General features: G+C 39.3%; 1 protein-coding gene across 2 annotated transcripts in view; it reads left to right on the top strand.

Annotated features, from left to right (window-relative positions):
• tcp11l2 (t-complex 11, testis-specific-like 2) overlaps positions 1-11,365 on the top strand; it is a 36,787-nt gene extending 25,422 nt beyond the window's left edge. For both annotated transcript variants that reach the window (XM_055652956.1, XM_055652955.1), the window contains exons 4-10: positions 4,642-4,762; positions 5,591-5,811; positions 6,821-6,957; positions 7,609-7,796; positions 8,077-8,258; positions 9,578-9,750; positions 10,927-11,365. In XM_055652956.1, the coding sequence (XP_055508931.1) occupies positions 4,642-4,762; positions 5,591-5,811; positions 6,821-6,957; positions 7,609-7,796; positions 8,077-8,258; positions 9,578-9,750; positions 10,927-11,165 (1,261 nt within the window). In that variant the 3' untranslated portion in view covers positions 11,166-11,365. The remainder of the gene's footprint in view (positions 1-4,641; positions 4,763-5,590; positions 5,812-6,820; positions 6,958-7,608; positions 7,797-8,076; positions 8,259-9,577; positions 9,751-10,926) is intronic.
• The last annotated feature ends 7,627 nt before the right edge of the window (positions 11,366-18,992 follow it).

Below are 18,992 nucleotides of genomic sequence, written 5' to 3' on the forward strand. Positions count from 1 at the left end.
TACTGGAGATGACGGAAGTCTGTGGGCCGTATGATTACGGAAAAAAAAACACGCCTGCGGGCCAGATGATTTTGGGTTATGGGCCACATTCAGCCCATGGGCTGTAGGTTACTGACCAATGTATTAGAAACATAGAATATAGGTGCAGGAGTAGGCCATTCGGCCCTTCGAGCCTGCACCGCCATTCAATATGATCATGGCTGATCATCCAACTCGGTTTCTTGCCATTTAATAACATTTATGTTTCTTTTCTTATATTCAAATTTTATACATTATAATATATAAATCACCAACTTGACAATTTTGTTTTTTTACTCCACCTCCTAAGAACTTACTTTTACACTTAGCTTTATATCATCAACAAACATGGATGTGCTATGCTTCTGCATTTCCTTAAGTCTTTAAGATGTTTTTATTATTACTTAATCAAAGGATATGGGTTTTGTAGATTGAGCCAGCAATTAATTGCCCACCCCTAATTGGGTTTGAGAAGGTGACTGTGAGCTGCCTTCTTCAGATGTGGCTACACTTGCAATGCTGGTGGGGAGGGAGCTTCAGAATTTTGATCCAATCACAGTGAAAGAACAGCGATATTTTCAATTCTGAAAGCGACATTGTTAGAAGTGCTCCCATGCTTTTACTCCCTGGTCCTCCTACCTGGTAGAACATGTCTGTTTGGAAGATAGTGTTTGAGGATTGTTGGTGAGTTACTGCAGTGCTTGTTCCAAATGGTACAATCCGCTGCTTCTGTGCTGAAGTGAGTGAAATATTGTATTGGGGAGCTGCCTTGTATGGTGTTGATCTTCTCGAATGTTGTTGAAACTGCACTCATCCAGGCAAGTAGATTGTACTCTATTTTGCATCATGCTTGTGACTTGAGCCTTGCAGATGATGTACATTTCTGAGGAATTAAGAGATGAGTTACTGACAGTAGAATTCCTATCCTCCCAGTGTAACAACGTATTCCAATTCAGTTTCTGGATATTGATACATAATCAGAATTGGTAATGGCATTGTATGTGAGGGAATAATAGCTAATTTTGTCTTGTTGGATATTATCGTTGCCCAGCACTTGTGTGATAAGAATGTTACTTGCCACTGATCAGCTTGCGTCTGGATGTAGCCCAGATTTTGCTGCATTTGGACGTGGACTGCTTCATTATCTGAGGAGCCAAGAATGGTGTTGAACATTGTGCAAGCAACAGCAAACATCTCCCCCCCCCCCCCCCCCCCCCCCCCCCCCCCCCCTCCCTGGCTTTGCGATTACAGGGATGGTCATTGATGAAGAAGCTGATGATGGTTGGGCCTTGGACATTCTGAAGAATGTCTGCAGAGATGTCCTGTGGCTGAGATGATTGACTTCAAACCATCACAACCATCCTTCCTTGTGTTGGGTATGATTCCAAACAGTAGTGTTTTCCCCCTGATTCCCAATGACTTTGGTTTACCCAGTGCTCCTGTATGCCATACTATGAGCAGATTATTACTAAGCAAGAACAGCATGATACCACTATTGAACTCTTCCATCATTTTGCTGATGATTGTGAGTAGATTAATGGTGCGGCAATTGGCCTATTTGGATTTGTCATGCTTGTGGATAGGACAGATCAGGGCAATTTTCCAGATTGCCGAGTAGATGTCAGTGTTGTACTTGTGATGGAACAGCTCGGCTAAGGTCGTGGCAAGTTCTGGAGCACCAATCCGCAGGCACTATTGCTGAAATATTGTCAAGGTCTATTGCCTTTGTTGTATCCAACGCCTTTAGCATAAAGAGACAAAAGGTCCATATTGATGCTTATAGCATCCAATTAGCAATACTAGCCAACTTGGAAAATACACATTTATCCCAATCTGTTTTCAGCCCTTAAATCTTTTTTTTTAATCTACATTAGTAATTACCCTCCTTTTTGTGTGACATGAATAATGTGCAAACTCCACACAGCCAATACACAAGGCCACGCTTCTGGCACTGTGAGGCAATACATCACTGTACCAGTCAAGGGTTTTGCAATTTTCCAATGATCAGTGTGTGAATAACTAGACTGTAGTTCATGTCTCTCTTTTTGAATAGCAGTGTTATAGTTATTAGTTTAATACATCTTGGGACTGTTCCAGGATCTAGACAATTTCAAAACATTAATACTAATGAACTCATCAGCTGCACATTAATTTATATTAGAAACCTTTGGATGCAGGTTATAAAATCCAATGGGTTCTTTACTTTATTAATTTCCATAAGTTCTCTGTTGCTTTGTCTTTTACATTATTGTGCCTTATGCAGTTAGGATGGAATAAAATAGTTGTTTGATGCCTCAGCTGTTTATTTTCTTTTTTGTAAAAGGTCCAATTTTATTTCTGCTTTTTTCATTTCACATAATAGTAGAAGCTCTCAGAAAAATATAGAAGTACAACACAGGAACAACATATTTGGCCCACTATATTTACACTGACCATAATGCCAAATTAAATCAATGCTATTTAGATAGATAGATAGCCTTTTATTGTCATTCAGACTTAGTCTGAACGAAATTGCAGCAGTCATACATATAATACAATACAATAAAACAACAATAAACACACATTAACATCCACCACAGTGAGTCCACCCAGCATCTCCTCACTGTGATGGAGGCAAAAGTCTTAGGTCGCCTGTAAATAATTTGCCTGTAAATAATTAATGTCCATCAATTCCCTGCTTGGTCATACATTTAATGTCTTCTTAAACATTGCTCTTGCTGTAATTGTTTTCATATTCTTGATAGCTAAATTTTGCATACCTTCTTTATGATATTTTTTTTGTTCTTGGTTCCTAATGTAGCCTGTCCCACTTGGGCAACCTAATCCACGAGTTCTGGCGAGTTGGCCCTCGACTCATACTCGCAGCATGGCCGACATGATGTCATAGGAGGTCTTCGTAACTCTCCTTCATGCTCGAGAGTGGTCTCCGCCTACTCGAGGCCTCAGCTAGGTCGCGGCGTTTTTTTCAATATGTTTAAAAATGCCCGCGAGTTTAAAAAAAGGTTGCCATGGAAAAAATCTATACTTTTTTTACTCGTAGGTTTAATCGTAGTAGGTCGGCATGTTAGTCGTAGGGAATCGAGGGTAGTCGAAGGTAGCCATAGATAGCCTTCATCATAGTCGAAGGAGGTCGTCTTCACTCTCCACTATTCGGTGTCCAATTTTCCCGAAGTTAGTCGTAGCTAGTCGAAGCTGGTCTTCAACATAGTCGAAGGAGGGCGTAAGGAGGTCTTCTACATAGTCGAAGGAAGTCTTCAACATGTAATTTTTTCAAACTCTTCTAAACTCACCAATTACGTTGTCCATGTGGGACAGCCCTTTAAAACCCAATCCCAAAGATTAATACTGTGTTTGACAACATTATAATAAAATCAATATCATATGGAACATCTATGGCTTGCCACGAATGTGGATGAATGGCTCTGCAAAGATTTTATTTCTCATTAGAATGTAAATACACTGAGAATTCAGATATCTCTCTTTAAAATATTTTCCTTTGCCATGTCCATAGACAAGTTTTGCATGGAATTTTAATTGTCCTTTTTAATCTTGTATGGTTTGACACCTTGTATTTTGATCCTGAGTTTCTGCAGAAAATTGTGAAGAGCAGCAGATGATCATGCTTCATTGTAAGTCACTATACAATTAAAGAAATGAAATAAGTGGTCTATCTTCCTTGGGAACTGATACCAATTCAGTATTGACTATATAAACCTATCAAATTCTGAGCTGTATAAATGTTTTTAAGAGGCTAATGCTCAGTTGAGTCTTAATTGAAGAAAACTCCAAATATTATTGAGTAGATTTGTCTGATAATTGAATACAATTGTGCATTATACCAGATTATTAAATTGATGTTTCATGGTGACATTCAGATGCCTTAGAGCCTCCAAGATGAACTTTACTTTAAAAAAAACACAATTATGGTATAGGATCTTATTAAATTGATTATTGGGTAATAATTCCTTGCCAGAATGTGAATTTATTTTGTCTTTTAGAATGCCTCCTGTAATAGCTTTCTGTTTGTTTTGTTTTAAAGAGAAAGCATCTCTGGCATGATTAGTGGCATGTTACATCACATGATAGATGAAAACTTATAATTTTGTGCTTAACAAAGAGGAAAGATATGAACTCGTCATTTTAGATATTTTCAATATAGCACTAATTATATTTCTGTGCTTTTAAAAACATTTTTGTTGGTTTCATATTCCAAACATATTTCGTATTCATATGTTTCATATTTCAAACATATTGGTTTCAATGTCTGCTTCTGGAAAGCATCTGCTTCCTCTTCAATTCAATATTACGTAAAAGCAGTTGAGAATGGGAAGTGGGAAAGCATGCTTGTACACAATCTCTCGTTCACTCACTCACTCACTCACTCACTCACTCACTCACTCACTCACTCACTCACTCACTCTAAGCAATATGGACTGGAGCCAGATTGTCTTCTAATGTTATCTTATCCAATTTCTGAACCCACTTTTTTTAATCGTGTGTAGTTTTTACTATTAAAGCCTTAGTACTTTTACTGCACCCCCCCCCCCAAAATATTTGAAATATGATTGAATAATTAAACTGTAAGTTTTAACTAATTCACCCAGGACCATATTCTGTGTACAGTTTACAGAGGAGAGTAAAAGAAATAGTTCACAGAGCATTCTGGGATTGCTTGGAGGCTCAGCTGAACAAGGACCCCCCTGAATATGATCATGCCCTCTTGCTTTTGGGAGAAATTAAAGAGGTAAAGAAACATCTGTTTCATTTTCTTCAGATCATCAACCAAGTTATATTTTCTGACTATAATTGGTCTGGGGGATTGTCCTGTTTAAAGATGAGGAAAGTTTCAAAGAAGTGTAATTTTTAAATGTTTTTTCCTGTGCTTAATTTTGATATGAAAAATAACTCCTGCATAAATGAGTTGTTTACAATATGTTTGTCATTTAGTATTTTCATAATTTTAAATGTTTTTTCCACTTTTGCAAATTAAAAAAAAATTAATATGCAAGATGTTCTCTCAGCACTTCTGATAGCTACTGCCCTGGTCTAATTTTCTTCTGGTTCATTTTAGTGAGAAAAATATGTTGATTGTTTGAAAGATCAAGTATAATTAGTTATATGCAGTGACAAGGCATTGAGAAGAAAAATATTGATGGTAACTCAATTATTTGCTAACCATACGATGAATCGGTTTAATGCATTGCCCTGGATTTTCAGAATTCCCGTCTCTTTTTTAAAGCATTTCTTTAAATAGGCCGTCAACTCCATTTTACCGTTCGGTAACAATACCATCACACATCCTCTACTTCATCACCCATTTAATCAGCACATTGACCTGCTTTCATCTCGTTCCCCTGAACAGTTTAGACATTTTTCATCGGGTACAATTTAAAACGTACTGCGGTAAACTAGTTTAGGATTATAAATACTATACTCCAAGTGAAGGGGAAAAATATTGTAAATGTTATTCCAATATTACTATTAAAATGTAACACTCCATTGAAGACAATGTATGTATTCAGTTACTAAATGCAGGGTCATTAATTTACATAACAATCTTTCTGGTTATTAGATACTGCTATCATTTTTGATACCTGGCCAAAATAGACTTCGAAACCAGATCTCTGAGGTCCTTGATTTGGATCTAATTCAACAACAGGCTGAACACAATGCTATTGATATTCATAAACTGGCTGACTATATAATCACACTAATGGGCAAGTTTTGCGCCCCAGTTCGGGATGATGAAGTCAAAAAATTAAAATCGCTTTCAGAAATAGTGCCACTGTTCAGGTAAATAAGTTTTCTTTGTTGAGGAGTGCTGCTTGTTAAGTTTTTTGTTTAATTTGGACACAAACTTTAATCTTTATATTAGAAGATGATTTTAAAATGAATAACTCTTTATATCTTTGTTAACATACGTAACATTGTTTTTTCTTGCATATTTCACAAGATTATCTAGAATTTACCCCGCTGTTAGGGACACCTGCAACAGATGTGATCAATCTCCTGCCAACCCTAGCCATATGTTTTGGTCTTGCCCTAAGCTAGCAGCCTTTTGGAGGAGTGCTTTCGACTTGATAAGCAGAGCCTACGGCCAGACTATTCCTCCAAACCCACTGTCAGCCATTTTCGGTACCCCTCCCAACACCAACCTCTCTGTGCGGTGAAACGGGTTCTAGCTTTTACAACCTTGTTAGCCCGGAGACTGATCTTGCTTAACTGGAGGCTCACCTGTCCCCCGACACACACCCGCTGGATTAAGGAGGTGCTTTACAATTTAAAGCTTGAAAAACTAAGGTTCTCTCTCAAAGACTCTACCAAGACATTCCTAGATACATGGAACCCTTTCTTGGAACTTGTTAACTCTCTCAACTTGTCCCCGGACTCGGAAGAGGACTGAGTGCTCTCCACCATTGTTCTGCTCTACTGCAGCTGCTCTCCCCTTAACCCCCCTCCCCACACTTATTTATTTAATTACTTACTTATTTACTGTTATTAGTGACCCCCTTTTTTAAATATTTTTTTGAGTACTTTTTGTTTCGTTTATCTTACCATATTTGTGTGGATGTGTATGTATGTGAGTGTTGTTTGTCCCCGTTTGGTTCCGACCTGATTCGGGTGGGTTGAAGGTGGGTAAGGGTAAGGGCTTTGAGGGTCGCTTACATACTGTTGCACAATTATGCCTTGACTGTCACTGTCTGTTATCATTGTATGTATGCAAATTGCTGTGAAATTCAAATAAAGATTTAAATCATATTTCACTAGTAAAACTTTAATGAGGTTTGTATTTCTTCGTTAGAGAGATATTTCATGTCCTTGATTTGATGACTATGGATATGGTCAACTTCACCATTCAATATATTCGGCCGCACGTCCAACAATGTTCTGTAGACTATGAACGAAGCAAATTTCAGGATTTTCTCAACAAACAGCCCAGTAAGTTGATAGATATGTGATGACTAAGTGCACATTCAATATTTTTCTTTCCAACCTGTAAGTCGGAAGGCTTACAGTTTACCCCTTTGATCATTGCACATTGAATATAGAATTTATATTCCATTGCATGGGAGGCTAAGAAGTTTGCTTGACTGAGATTCTGATGCAGCTGGAGGCAATCCGCAAGGAAATATTTGATACACCCCTCCAATGGAATGCAGTTCATTTCTTACGGCCATTTTGAGGAATGCAGAATTGTATCAAAAAATATGTGCAATAAAATGGTATGGGTGCCACCGGGAAGTAGGGATGGAAAACAAGTTTGCTTAATGAAGGTGTTGGAATCAAGAAAATTCGATGCTAATAATGGGGGTATTCGATGATATTAATTCTAACAATATGTAATGTAAACGTTTTTTTGGAAATGGTTGTTCCTTATTGTGTTCTTTTTGTGGATGCATTGCCGGACCTAAGTAAAGATGGTTGCATCCTTATCCCATTTTAATTATAATCACAGTCCTGACTGAATTTGTAGTTATCGCTTTTGCATCAAAAGAAGACTATCTTTGTAGAAAATTAACACGTTTGTAATGAGCTTTCGTGGAGAATTGCGTTTAACTCTTGGATAAACATGAATGTTTATGTTTGTAGATGCCCTTGATCACACAACTCAGTGGCTAAAGGAATCTATTGCCGAAGTTTCAGCATTGTGGCCCTCAGAGCCATCATCCTCTGGCACCAATGGAAGTTCCAGTCTTTCTCTGAGCCCATCTTCTGTATTAAACAATGGTTATTTGAAATTGTTGCAGTGGAACTACAACAGCAAGCCAGTACCTGAGGTAAATTTGTATATAGAGGAGATATTTTTCCAAGTTCACTAAACTAAAGTTGAAGAAATATGGGTATCTCTGACTTGTCCAATCTAAACATCTTTGGGTTCCATTGACTGAGATGTGGACAAGAGTTAAGGGATTATTTCTATAGAGCTGGGTGCATGGGAGAGAAAACTGGTTTATTTTGAATGTATCCTCAATGGACAAAATGTCTAGAATAGACAATCTTTTTTTCAAAGGAAAAAATGTGAGCATCTTTCATCATCAAATTATAATTCCCTTTCAGACTCTTTTGACTGATCAATCACGTCTCCAAAAACTCCAGCAAAGACTTAACGAGCAAAGACTTGTAGCGTATCTAATGCTGATCATCTGCAACATTGGGGGAGCAACTCTCTCAAGCCTACCAGACTTCTGTGACAAAGTAAAGCGAGTTATAATGGTCCTACTTGAAGGCATGAATGACAAGTGAGTTTGAATTTATTTCTGTCATACTAAAGTAGTAATAGTTTTGGGAATTTGAGATGCTAAAGTTAAGAGGGTACCACAATCAGTAAGTGATAAAAGGGAATGACTTTATCTCCATCAGAATATAGAACATTACTGCACAAAAACAGGTCCTTCAGCCTCCAATGTCTGTGTTGATCACAATGCCTATTTAAACAGCATATCTGCCTGCATGTAGTCTACACCCCTCCATGCTATGCCTGTAAATGTGTCTGCCTAAATTCCTCTTAAATTGTGCTCTCGATCTGTTTCCATCACTTTGGGCGGTGTGTTCCAGCACTCACCACACTGACTGTGGGGGGTGTGCATGTCTTTGTGCTGATCTCTCATATTTGGCATTTCCAGGAGGTGGGGGGGGGGGGGGGGGGGGGGGGGGGGGGGGGCAGCGAGGAGGAGGAGGGGTGACTTAGACTATCTACCTTATTATCCGCCTCATAATTATATTTTGATCAGTTTGCCCTGCAGCCTCCAATGCTCTATAGATAACAATCCAATTTTGTCCATCCTCTCCTTTGTAGCTAATACTATCTAATCTAGGCAATATCTTTGTGAATCTCTTCTGCGCCCTCTCCAAAGCCTCCACACCCTTCATGCAATATGGTGATCAGAACCGCATACAACACCTTAAAATATGCCCTAATGAAATTGTGTACAGCTGCAATGACTTCCCGACGTTTGTACTCAACAACTAGACCATTGAAGGCATGTGATGTACTCCTTGATTACTACGTTATCTATTGCATTGTTATGGATTGCACCCCAAGATTCATCTGTACATGAGTGATCCTGCCATTCACTGTATATTTTCCTCTTTCATTTGAATGGCTGCATGCCAATTGCTCTTTCTATTTTTTATGATCAATTATTAGACTGAATTATATTTGTTTATCCCCTCCTTTCAATAATTCTCTGGTCTTTATAAGCAATTTTCACTTGAAGTAATATTTTAATCTGACTTTCTGTTGGTTACACAATACAAAACCATTGGTAGACACAAAATGTTGGAGTAACTCAGTGGGACAGGCAGCATCTCTGGAGAGAAGGAATGAGTGACGTTTCGAGTCGAGACACTTCGAAGGGTCTCGACCCGAAACGTCACCCATTCCTTCTCTCCAGAGATGCTGCCTGTCCCGCTAAGTTACTCCAGTATTTTGTGCCTATCTTCAATTTTAAACCAGCATCTGCAATTCTTTTCTATACAAAATTATTCATTCATTTTCATAATCAATGCACTGAGCCCTAATTTGACTGTTTTTTTCTTTATTAATAATACTATGAAGAAATTTCAACTTAGAAGAAACACTTAAAACCATAAGTGTAAAGGTCTGTTCTGAGATAAGCCAAGCCTTAGTTGAACGTGGTTACCCTGAGCTTAATAATGAAAATCAAGGGAACCTCACAGGACAAATTTGCAACATAAAGGAGGAGGGAAATCCTGTCCGCACCTTAATCAGTAAGTGGAAAATTTAGATTTGTTATGTCATTTATTATTTCTGCCTATTTATACAAAATAAGCAAAGATTTTTTTATGAAATGTTTAAAATGGCTTTTTCCCTCCAAGCCAGCCTAAGTAGATTGTGCTCTAGAATTAATGAAAGTATAAAAGGTAGCAGATAAAACAAAAGAACATTTTGGGATTAGGGAAGATCAATTTCATTAACACATTTGACTTGAACTCATTGTTTAAAGTTAGCTGCTACTTTTGATCATTTTGAGTTTATATCTCCCCCCGGTTAACTGAAGATAACGTTCCACAGTGCAATAACAGAGTGCACAATTAAAATTTGAAAACAACAGTTTAATTCATGGAAGTGTCAGCATGAAAAGTTATCTAATTCTCATTCCTTGGATCCAGAGTCATGCGATTTTCTTCCTTATCTGTTTATCTAGTTCTCTGAAGATTTAAGTTCACTTCCATCATGCTAAATCACCGCGTTCCTGATAAAAACAGTTCCTATTTTAAACAACAAAATTCCACTGGCAGAAGATTCAGAAACCATGACTCCTTAATTGTCAATATCTTTAATGATTTTTAAACACTTTCTTTAATCACTCCTTAACCTTCGTACCTGCCTGAAATAATTTGGTGGCAGACAAAAGTGCTGGAGAAACTCAGCGGGTGCAGCAGCATCCATGGTCCGAAGGAAACAGGCAACGTTTCGGGCCGAAAACCTTCTTCAGAAATAAAACAATTGCATGCACCTTACTACCTGCCTGGTTAGCATTTGAAATCTTGTTCCTCTATTTGTTTATGGCTTTCAAAAGTCAATAGGGATATTAATGACTGCACAAGGGATGTCAATTAAAAATAAAATTATTTGACACAAGGTGTCGCATTATAGGTGTCCAAAAAAATGTATGATGGAATCTGAAGGGCCATCTAAAAAGCCCCTGGTGTATGCCCATTCTCGTCGGGTACCTTTCTGGACATTAACAGTTTTAAGGTGCATTAATTAGCACAGCAAATAAGATGGAGACTGATTAAAATATTAAGCATAGCAAGTTGCTTATACTTTATATGTAGATTTTTAAATTAGAACATTGCTTTAAAGCCATTTGGTATAGTTGGTGATGAAAAAATTGATGGATTGGGTTTTTAGCTATTTAATGTAAATGCTTTAATTTTCAGATAACCGAATTGAGCTATACATGAAAAACATGCTCAGTGTAGAGAATCAGCAGAAGTCTATACCTGTCCCGGGAGGTCTGGAACCCATTCAAGCTGAACTGGAAGAGATTGGATCCCAGTATGTCTGTATTGTTAAATACAACAGGCAGGTGTATGGGCCATTTTACTCAGGCATTCTGCGAAAATTACTGTTCAGTAATCTTACAACAACCGGCACAACGTCATCAGATTCTCCTTGAAAGGGGAAGGTTAATAAAAGGGAGCACGCCTGTTTGGTTTGTAGTGTTTTGTATTGCACCGTTGACTGTATTGAATGGTGTTATCGGCATATTACTTAAATATATTTGGCTAATTGCATATATATATATAATATTTAGTATTCTTTCTCAAAGTCACCAAATTATATAAATTTATATAATAAAATCACTTGAACCCTAAATTTATACATTGTGTTTGTAAGTCTGACCTTGTAGAGATTGTTTAAATTGGCATCACTTTTAACTCATACCCTGATCATCAAGCTGTTTAGTATTTTTCTATTAGGTATTTAAGATCCAAAACCTCTTTTTGGTAAGTTCATTAATACTCGTGTGATGCCCACGGCCATATGGTGGTTGTAAAAACTGAAACTAAGCATCACTTTAGACAGTGACACGAAACAAGTCGGATGGAATCGGTTTTAATTATGAGGATGAACCAGACTGGTTGCATACACAAGAACAAGAGTAAATATATTTTAATTGTATTGATATTGAGAAGAATCTATGTTAAGATAACTTTGGAGTCTAAGAAAATTCTTAGAGTTGTTTTCCGCACTCACCTTCAAAAATCTTTACCATTTTTGTGATCCTCGGTAAATTGCTGATTCCATTTCAGGAAACCATGAAATCAAACGACTGAGAAGTTATTGATATGCTTTTAAATAATATTTAGTCTATTCCTACAAGAACAGTAAAATGGATGTCTCCATTGTACTGTTTAACGTCCTCAGTCAGATTCCTCTTTGATTTCTATTGAAATGGCTCGTATCAAAGTCATGTGATGACAACAATGCAAATTTATAAAGCAAGTTTACTATAATAAAATACACCAGGACTCTTGACAAAAAAAAACTATCAAATAAAATTTGACATTGATTGCATGGAAGATATTGGAAGGCTTTATCAAAGGTATCTTTTATACTATGTTAAATGGAGAAGAATTTGAAAATGACAATTTTAAGAACTAAAGTGTGGCTTTATCAGAACCCATGGCAGGTCAGCAATCTCACGTGAGAAAGTTAATGTTAATCTCCCTCTTCCCTCATCCTTACAAAACTACTTTGAGACACCCGTTTACTACTACAGCAGAAGTTCCTCGTCACTGGTGTCTTTTTTTTCTCCTTTTGTGACATTCCATAATTTTTTTTCACAAACATTTGATTACTGGCCTTAATATCTGTGAGTGATTTAGTATCATTCTTTTTCTGTTTTTTTTATTTTGGGTTTCATGTTATGTCATCAGCAGCTCACTTACCTGGGTTTTTTTGCAAGTATTTTATGACCATTTGAAACGTAAAAGTAGTTTCAACATAAAAAGTGGTGCTAATTGTTAGATGTAATTGGTTTGGGTTCATTGTGTAAACTTTTATTCTGCATAGAATGGTTTCTAGTTTAAACTTTATGGAAGAGGGAGGGTATGTAATCCAATTGCATGTATTTCATTTTCATAATTTCAGTAGGTTGGAGCATGGTTCTTTAATTTGTTAAACACGAGACCTAGAACTGTATTTTGTACTTGTGTATCTTGACATTTACATTGTAGGCCTACTGACGTGTACTGGAGTCAAGTTTAATGTTAATTGACGAATAGTAGTATTCAAATCAAAATAATTATTTTGTAATTTTAAAGTAGCAGGTTTGTAAGCCGGTAATTTTCTAGCTTTAGATATTGAAATATAGAATTGAACAAGATTTGGAAGAATACCTTTCTGCTATTCACCTGTGGCTTTTCTTGGGTAACCAAAAAGTGCACAATGTGTGTGTGTGTGCTTTGCACCCATACATGCATGTTACTCAATTCATTGAAAAAGTGTGCTTTACATGTGGAGAGAGTTTTATGTTTTGCAAGTTAAAATCATTTTAGAAGTCATTTAAGTTTGTACTGGCCAGATTTTCAGCTCTACTGTTCAGAAATTAAGCAGTAACATTATGGAATATCTATCTATGCTCTTTCTAACACTCATCTTGATCACTTCCTGTCTACATTGTAAATAAATTTTAGAAAAAAACGCTACCCTATATCGCTATGATTTTTTTCGCCATCTTGCTCACTGTCCTCCTCTCCTCCAACCGCCCCAAGGTTTTTTTCGATTGGTGAAATAATAAAAAGTTATGAATGTTTAAAAAATCATGAGATCAGCAGATTGGTCTTCTCGCCTGTCAGTCACCATGAAGGTAACGGAGAATAAAGTCTCGGAGGTGGGGCTGAGTCTGAGCTGCATGTGGGCAAGAGAGCAAGTTGAACTGGAAGCCTCTGAGTGCGACCGGGAGCTGTACGTGAGGCCGAAAGCTGAAGCTGTGGGGTGACCTGCGTCTGCTGCGACCACCTCCCAACCCAGCCCCGTGGGCTGCTGTTTTCCCAGGAGGGGGCTGCTGTGTTTGCGGGCGGGGGCTGCAGTGTTTGCGGGCTGTTGTGTTCGCGGGTGGGCGCGGCGACCACCACGAGGAGCCAGGTGCCGATGAGTGCAGCTGGGGCTGGGAGCCACAGAGTGCGACAGACACAGGGTCTTGGAGCCCATGATTGAGACCAGAGCCAGGACCCGCAGCCAGTGAGTTCTGTCAGAGCCGGAGCCAATGAGCCCTCACACCACCCTCCCACATACCCCCCCCTTCCCCTAGCCCCACTCCCCCACACTTTGTCTAGTGGACATTAAAATTAGGTTGCAAGATTGCATGGCTGTAATGGAATAATTTAAATTAAATTATCTCATTATAGCAGTCAGACATATCCGTCTATTTTTAATGCTCACCCTTTTGCCTGACGATTTACCCAAAACAACATTACTTTTTATTCTGATGAGTACTTGAGACTCTCCCTTAATAATTTAAATAGTGGGTTTGGGGAGCCACAAATATGCTTTGTCCATTGTATCCCAGACTTTCTGTCCTTTTTGGAGACCAGTGCTCCTATGAGATGATGCATTATTGCTCATTTGAAGCTGAGAATATTTTGGGTGATTGTGATATCAAGTTGATTGGGTAAAGTGGATATTTGTAATGGTAATGCAAGATGTGTTTAATCTGGAGGACACTGTGAATGGGGAAGAAAGTTACCATTGAACCTTGGCCAAATTGAGAACAAAAATACAACCAATTCTAAATCTGACTGAATGCAAGGGAGGAAAGTTTTTTTGTTTTTGTCATTCTAATTGCCATATTTCAATTCTCATTCAGATTCTGTATTTTGAAAAGTCCTGTTTCAAGTTTTGTAAAATAAAATACTGAATTAAGTCCTTGTTTTGTTTTAAATTTTAGCATCTTGAAAGTGACATTCTTGCCCACTTTATGAAATAGACATCGCCTTGGAGATTTTGTTTTCTACGTTTAGTTTAGTTTGGAGATACAGCACGGAAACAGGCCCTTTGACCCACCGGGTCCGCGCCGACCAACGATCCTCCCCAAAACTCCCAGCATTTATCTCTGCTACTACTATTCGGTGGTAAAAATCACTAAGAATAAGTACGATTAGTACATAACAACAGTCCTTTCACAAATCCATCTCCTTTCAGATGATGGGATAATTAATATATACCAACTGTGCATAATCTGATCAAATTATGAATGTATAAATACTATTACATACAAAACACATTATTTTTAACTGGATGCAAGAAGACCGAAGGCATTATTCATGAATAATAGAACATGCCCTGTATGGGAAGATTTAGCCACTGTATTTTGAGTTGCTTTGTTTGTATTCTTTCTATCAAAAACAGTTCTATGGACACCAAGATCTCAGTTCACATTTAAGTGCACCTCAATTCTGTTCAGCAATGGGGAGTGGAAACTTTTTTAACAGCTGTGTAGGAAGATCAATTTATGGTTGCTTAATGAAATTGTAGCTCAGCAAGTGGAACATCATTGGATTTTCTTCCTAGCAAATCATTGTAAGCTGACTACAGGACTTTGTTCCACACTGTATGTCCTATTACCTTGATTATTAATCTGTTTAAGAAGATGCAGATGCTGGAAACATCAAAGGTAGATAAAAAATGCTGCAGAAACTCAGCGGGTGAGGCAGCATCAATGGAGCGAAGGAATAGGTGACGTTTTGGGTCGACACCCTTCTTCAGATCATTAATCCGGTGCTGAGTTGTGGTGAAAGAAAATGTAATGCAATAAAATTGGAGATTCATTTAAGAAGAGTCCCACAATTTCAAAATGCATGGGGGAAAAAAAGATAAGAAATTTCACATATGCCAAGAAGCTAGATAAATCAATGATTCCGTGGAAGGAATGGACAGACGATGTTTCTGATTGGGGTGGAGTGTGGGAGAGAAAGCTGGAAAAATGCAGTGTGGGTGGGACAAAGTCTGGTGAGTGCTGGTGAGGGAGGTTTGATTGAAAATGGATGGAGTAAGAGACAAAGGTTAGAGGTGAAAAGAGGCTAAAGAGTGTTGGATACAGAAAGGAGGAGGAGGAAGAGGAGTGAAATGTAAAGCCAGAGAAGAGATCTGTGTGGAATGGGGAGGGGAAGCGGGATAAAAAGGAACTGTGGATCTTGGGGAATGCAGATAACTGAATGAAGAAAGGGATAGAGCACGATTCATGGGGTGGTGGGAGAAATGTGTGTGCTGGGGGATGTGTGTGGGGGGGTAGTAAAGTGGGACCATCTACCAATCAAGGGATATGGGGAGAAAGCAGGAATGGGGTACTGATTTTGGATGATCAGCCGAATGGCCTATTCCATTTTCTATGTTTCAATCACACCCCCCCAACCTGCATGCACATATCACTTGCTTTGAACAGCCTCACCACTCTTTTCCAGCCTGTTCCCGTCTACTGTTGCTGCCTGACCTGCTGAGTTACTCCATTACTTTGTGTTTTGTTCAAGACTCCAACCTTTGCAGTTTCTTTAACAGTTTCACAACTGTTAAAAGTTCCCACTCCCCGTTGCTGACCAGGATTGAGATGCACTTAAATGTGAATGGAGATCTTGGTCCCCATAGAACTGTTTTTGATTGAAAGACCACAAACAAAGCAACTCAAAATACAGTGGCTACTATTTATTTCATATAGTTCAGAAAATACTCAGGGGTGGGTATTGGTTTTATTTTTATCCACTTTTTTACCTGCTTGTTGAAGTTTCACAGAACCTTGGATGAATTGACTGTATAAATATGATTACATATAAAACACATTACTTTAACAGGGCCCAGCAAGACCAAAAGTATTAATCATCAACAATAGAACATCCCCTGTATGGGAAGATTGAAATTATAGCCACTTCTTTTGTGACATCAGCATGGTTAGAAGGTGTAGAATTTTGTCCAAAATGACAGTAATGAATAGTCTTTTACAGAGAGATGGAGTCGGCATCCAAAGAAGAGAGGTTGTGATTGATACTGAAGAAGATTGTTTTGCTCTTCCAAATATTTATTCAGTAAAAATATGCTAATCCAATGCTGGATGTTGACAACCCCAACCTGACAATTGAGGGAAACTACAGTATAAGTGCAAAGAGAGTATCATCAGTACACTTTGTGAACATTGAAGTTTATTTCTGGTGAATGTTGATGTGAGATAGTATTTAGATGGGGAAATAGGGCACAGTGGCATATCCACTAGATATTTAGGGGCCCAGATTTCAGGATTGAATCTGTGGAATTTGCACATTGGTCCTGTGACTACATAGGATTCCTCCTGTACTTTAGTCTTCACCCACATCCTACAGTTATGCTGGTGGACACATTGGACCTTATAGGTTGCCCCAAGTGTGTGGGTGACTAGTGGTATCTTGGGGGAAATTGTAGTAGGGGGGAGATGATGAAAATTTGTGGAGAATAGGTTACAGGGAAAATTAGTGTGTGGAATTGGTTTGCTGTGAGCTAGTATGGGGTCAGTGGGCCAAAATGGCCTCCTATATCATTAGGAAATAGAGTGTTCATTTCTGGGGTGGTACTAGAGAGAGATAGCAGCTTCAAATTTTTGTCTCATAATCTTTCAATTGTCCTGTCCTGGGCCCAACAGTAATCACAAAGAAGGTGTATCCATGCCTTTAATTTCTAAGAATAAAGGATGCCACCGAATACTCCAACAAATGAGAAATAAACTTTAAAAAACATCTGCAGATGCACTGTAGAAAATATCTTGACTGGTTGCATCATGGCTTGGTGTGGCAATTCCGTTACAGAAGAACGGATGAGGTTGCAAAGAATGGTGGAATCGGAGCAGTCCATCACAGGCACCACACTTCCCACCATAAAAAAATGTATGAGGTGTGCCTCAAGATGGGCGCCACTGTGGTGCAGCAGTAGAATTGCTGCCTTGCAGCACCAGGGACCCGGATTTGATCCCGACCATGGGTGCTGTCTGTACGAAGTTTGTACGTTCTCCCCATGACCTGCGTGGGTTTTCTCCGAGATCTTTGATTTCCTCTCACACTCCAAAGACGTACAAGTTTGTAGGTTAATTGGCTTGGCAAAATGTAAAAAAGTTGTTCCTAGTGTGTGTAGGATAGTGTAATGGGCCTGTCCCACTTAGGTGATTTTTCTCACACACACACACACACACACAAAAATGGGCCAGGGCAAGTGGGGGAGCGCTGACTGAAATTCACCCGGTGCAAAGCAAAGGTGATACAGACATGCCCACGATGAGCAGGAAGGGTTGGCACTGTAATTAAGACAACTAAAGCACAGTTTATGGTGAGTCCTTTAAAAGAGGGAGAACGGGGGGGGGGCTATTTTTAAGAAGCCAGACAACTTTTAATGTCAGAAATACACATCTGTGACGTTCGGAAGATATACTGATCGGTTATCCTTGGTTTTTATTTCTGAAAACGACTACCTACGACTACCTATAACTACCTGGCGAGCCCACTACAACAGCACATACGACTACAGGGTTATCGATTTTCTCCATGGCGACCAATTTTTGGTCGCAGAAAATTTGTTGAAAAATTTGCGGCGACCATACTGAGGCCGCGACTAGTTCCCCGAATGTGGGAACTACTCTTGTCCATGAAGGGGACTCACCAGAGACCACCAGCGAACATGTGGCGACCATGTGGCAGGTGTAGTCTCCTGCACTTGCCTTAAAAAGTTGCCTAAGTGGGACAGGCCCATCAGTGAGCGGGGATCACTGGTCGGTGCAGACTCGGTGGGCCGAAGGGCCTGTTTCTGTGTTGTATCTCTAAAACTAGATACAGCACAGATACAGTGGGATCTATCATCAAGGATTCCCATCGTCTGAGCTGTGCACGCTTCTCGCTTGCACTGACAGGAGGTTGAGAAGCCTTAAGTACCACAACATGAAGTTCAGGAGCACCTACTTTCCTGCAATCATCAGATTCTGCACAACCCTAATCCTACCTTGGCATCTGCCCACCTTTTGGTCCATTTAAGAAGGGTCTCAACCAGAAACTTCGCCTATCTATGTTCTCCAGAGATGCTGCCATGCTGAGGTACTCCAGACTTACTTTGTTACTTTCTGCATCTGCAGTTCCTTGCACTGGTGTACGGTGAGAAACTTAAAGGGGATCTGAGCATGTTTTTCCACACGAGGGTGGTGGGATTATAAAATGAGATGCCAGAGCAGGGAAGAATGTAATTTGGACAGTTGGAAAGGAGTAGAGGGACAGTTGGAAAGGAGTAGAGGGATAAGGGATTAATGTAGGCAAACGATAGAGACCAGGTGAGCCAAGGGGGGGCGTCCAGGGTTGCATTGACTGTGTCACGCGGTGTTCGGGGCGATGCGGACGCGGTGGGAACTGTCGCGCCCTCGCCGGGTTCCGTGTACCGCCGTCTCCTGGCAACCAGGCGTGTCGGCGCGCCGGGATCCTTCCGCCGTTCTGTGGACAATGGG

The sequence above is a fragment of the Leucoraja erinacea genome, chromosome 22, assembly GCF_028641065.1.
Source record: "Leucoraja erinacea ecotype New England chromosome 22, Leri_hhj_1, whole genome shotgun sequence".
In the NCBI taxonomy this organism is placed as follows: Eukaryota; Metazoa; Chordata; class Chondrichthyes; order Rajiformes; family Rajidae; genus Leucoraja; species Leucoraja erinaceus.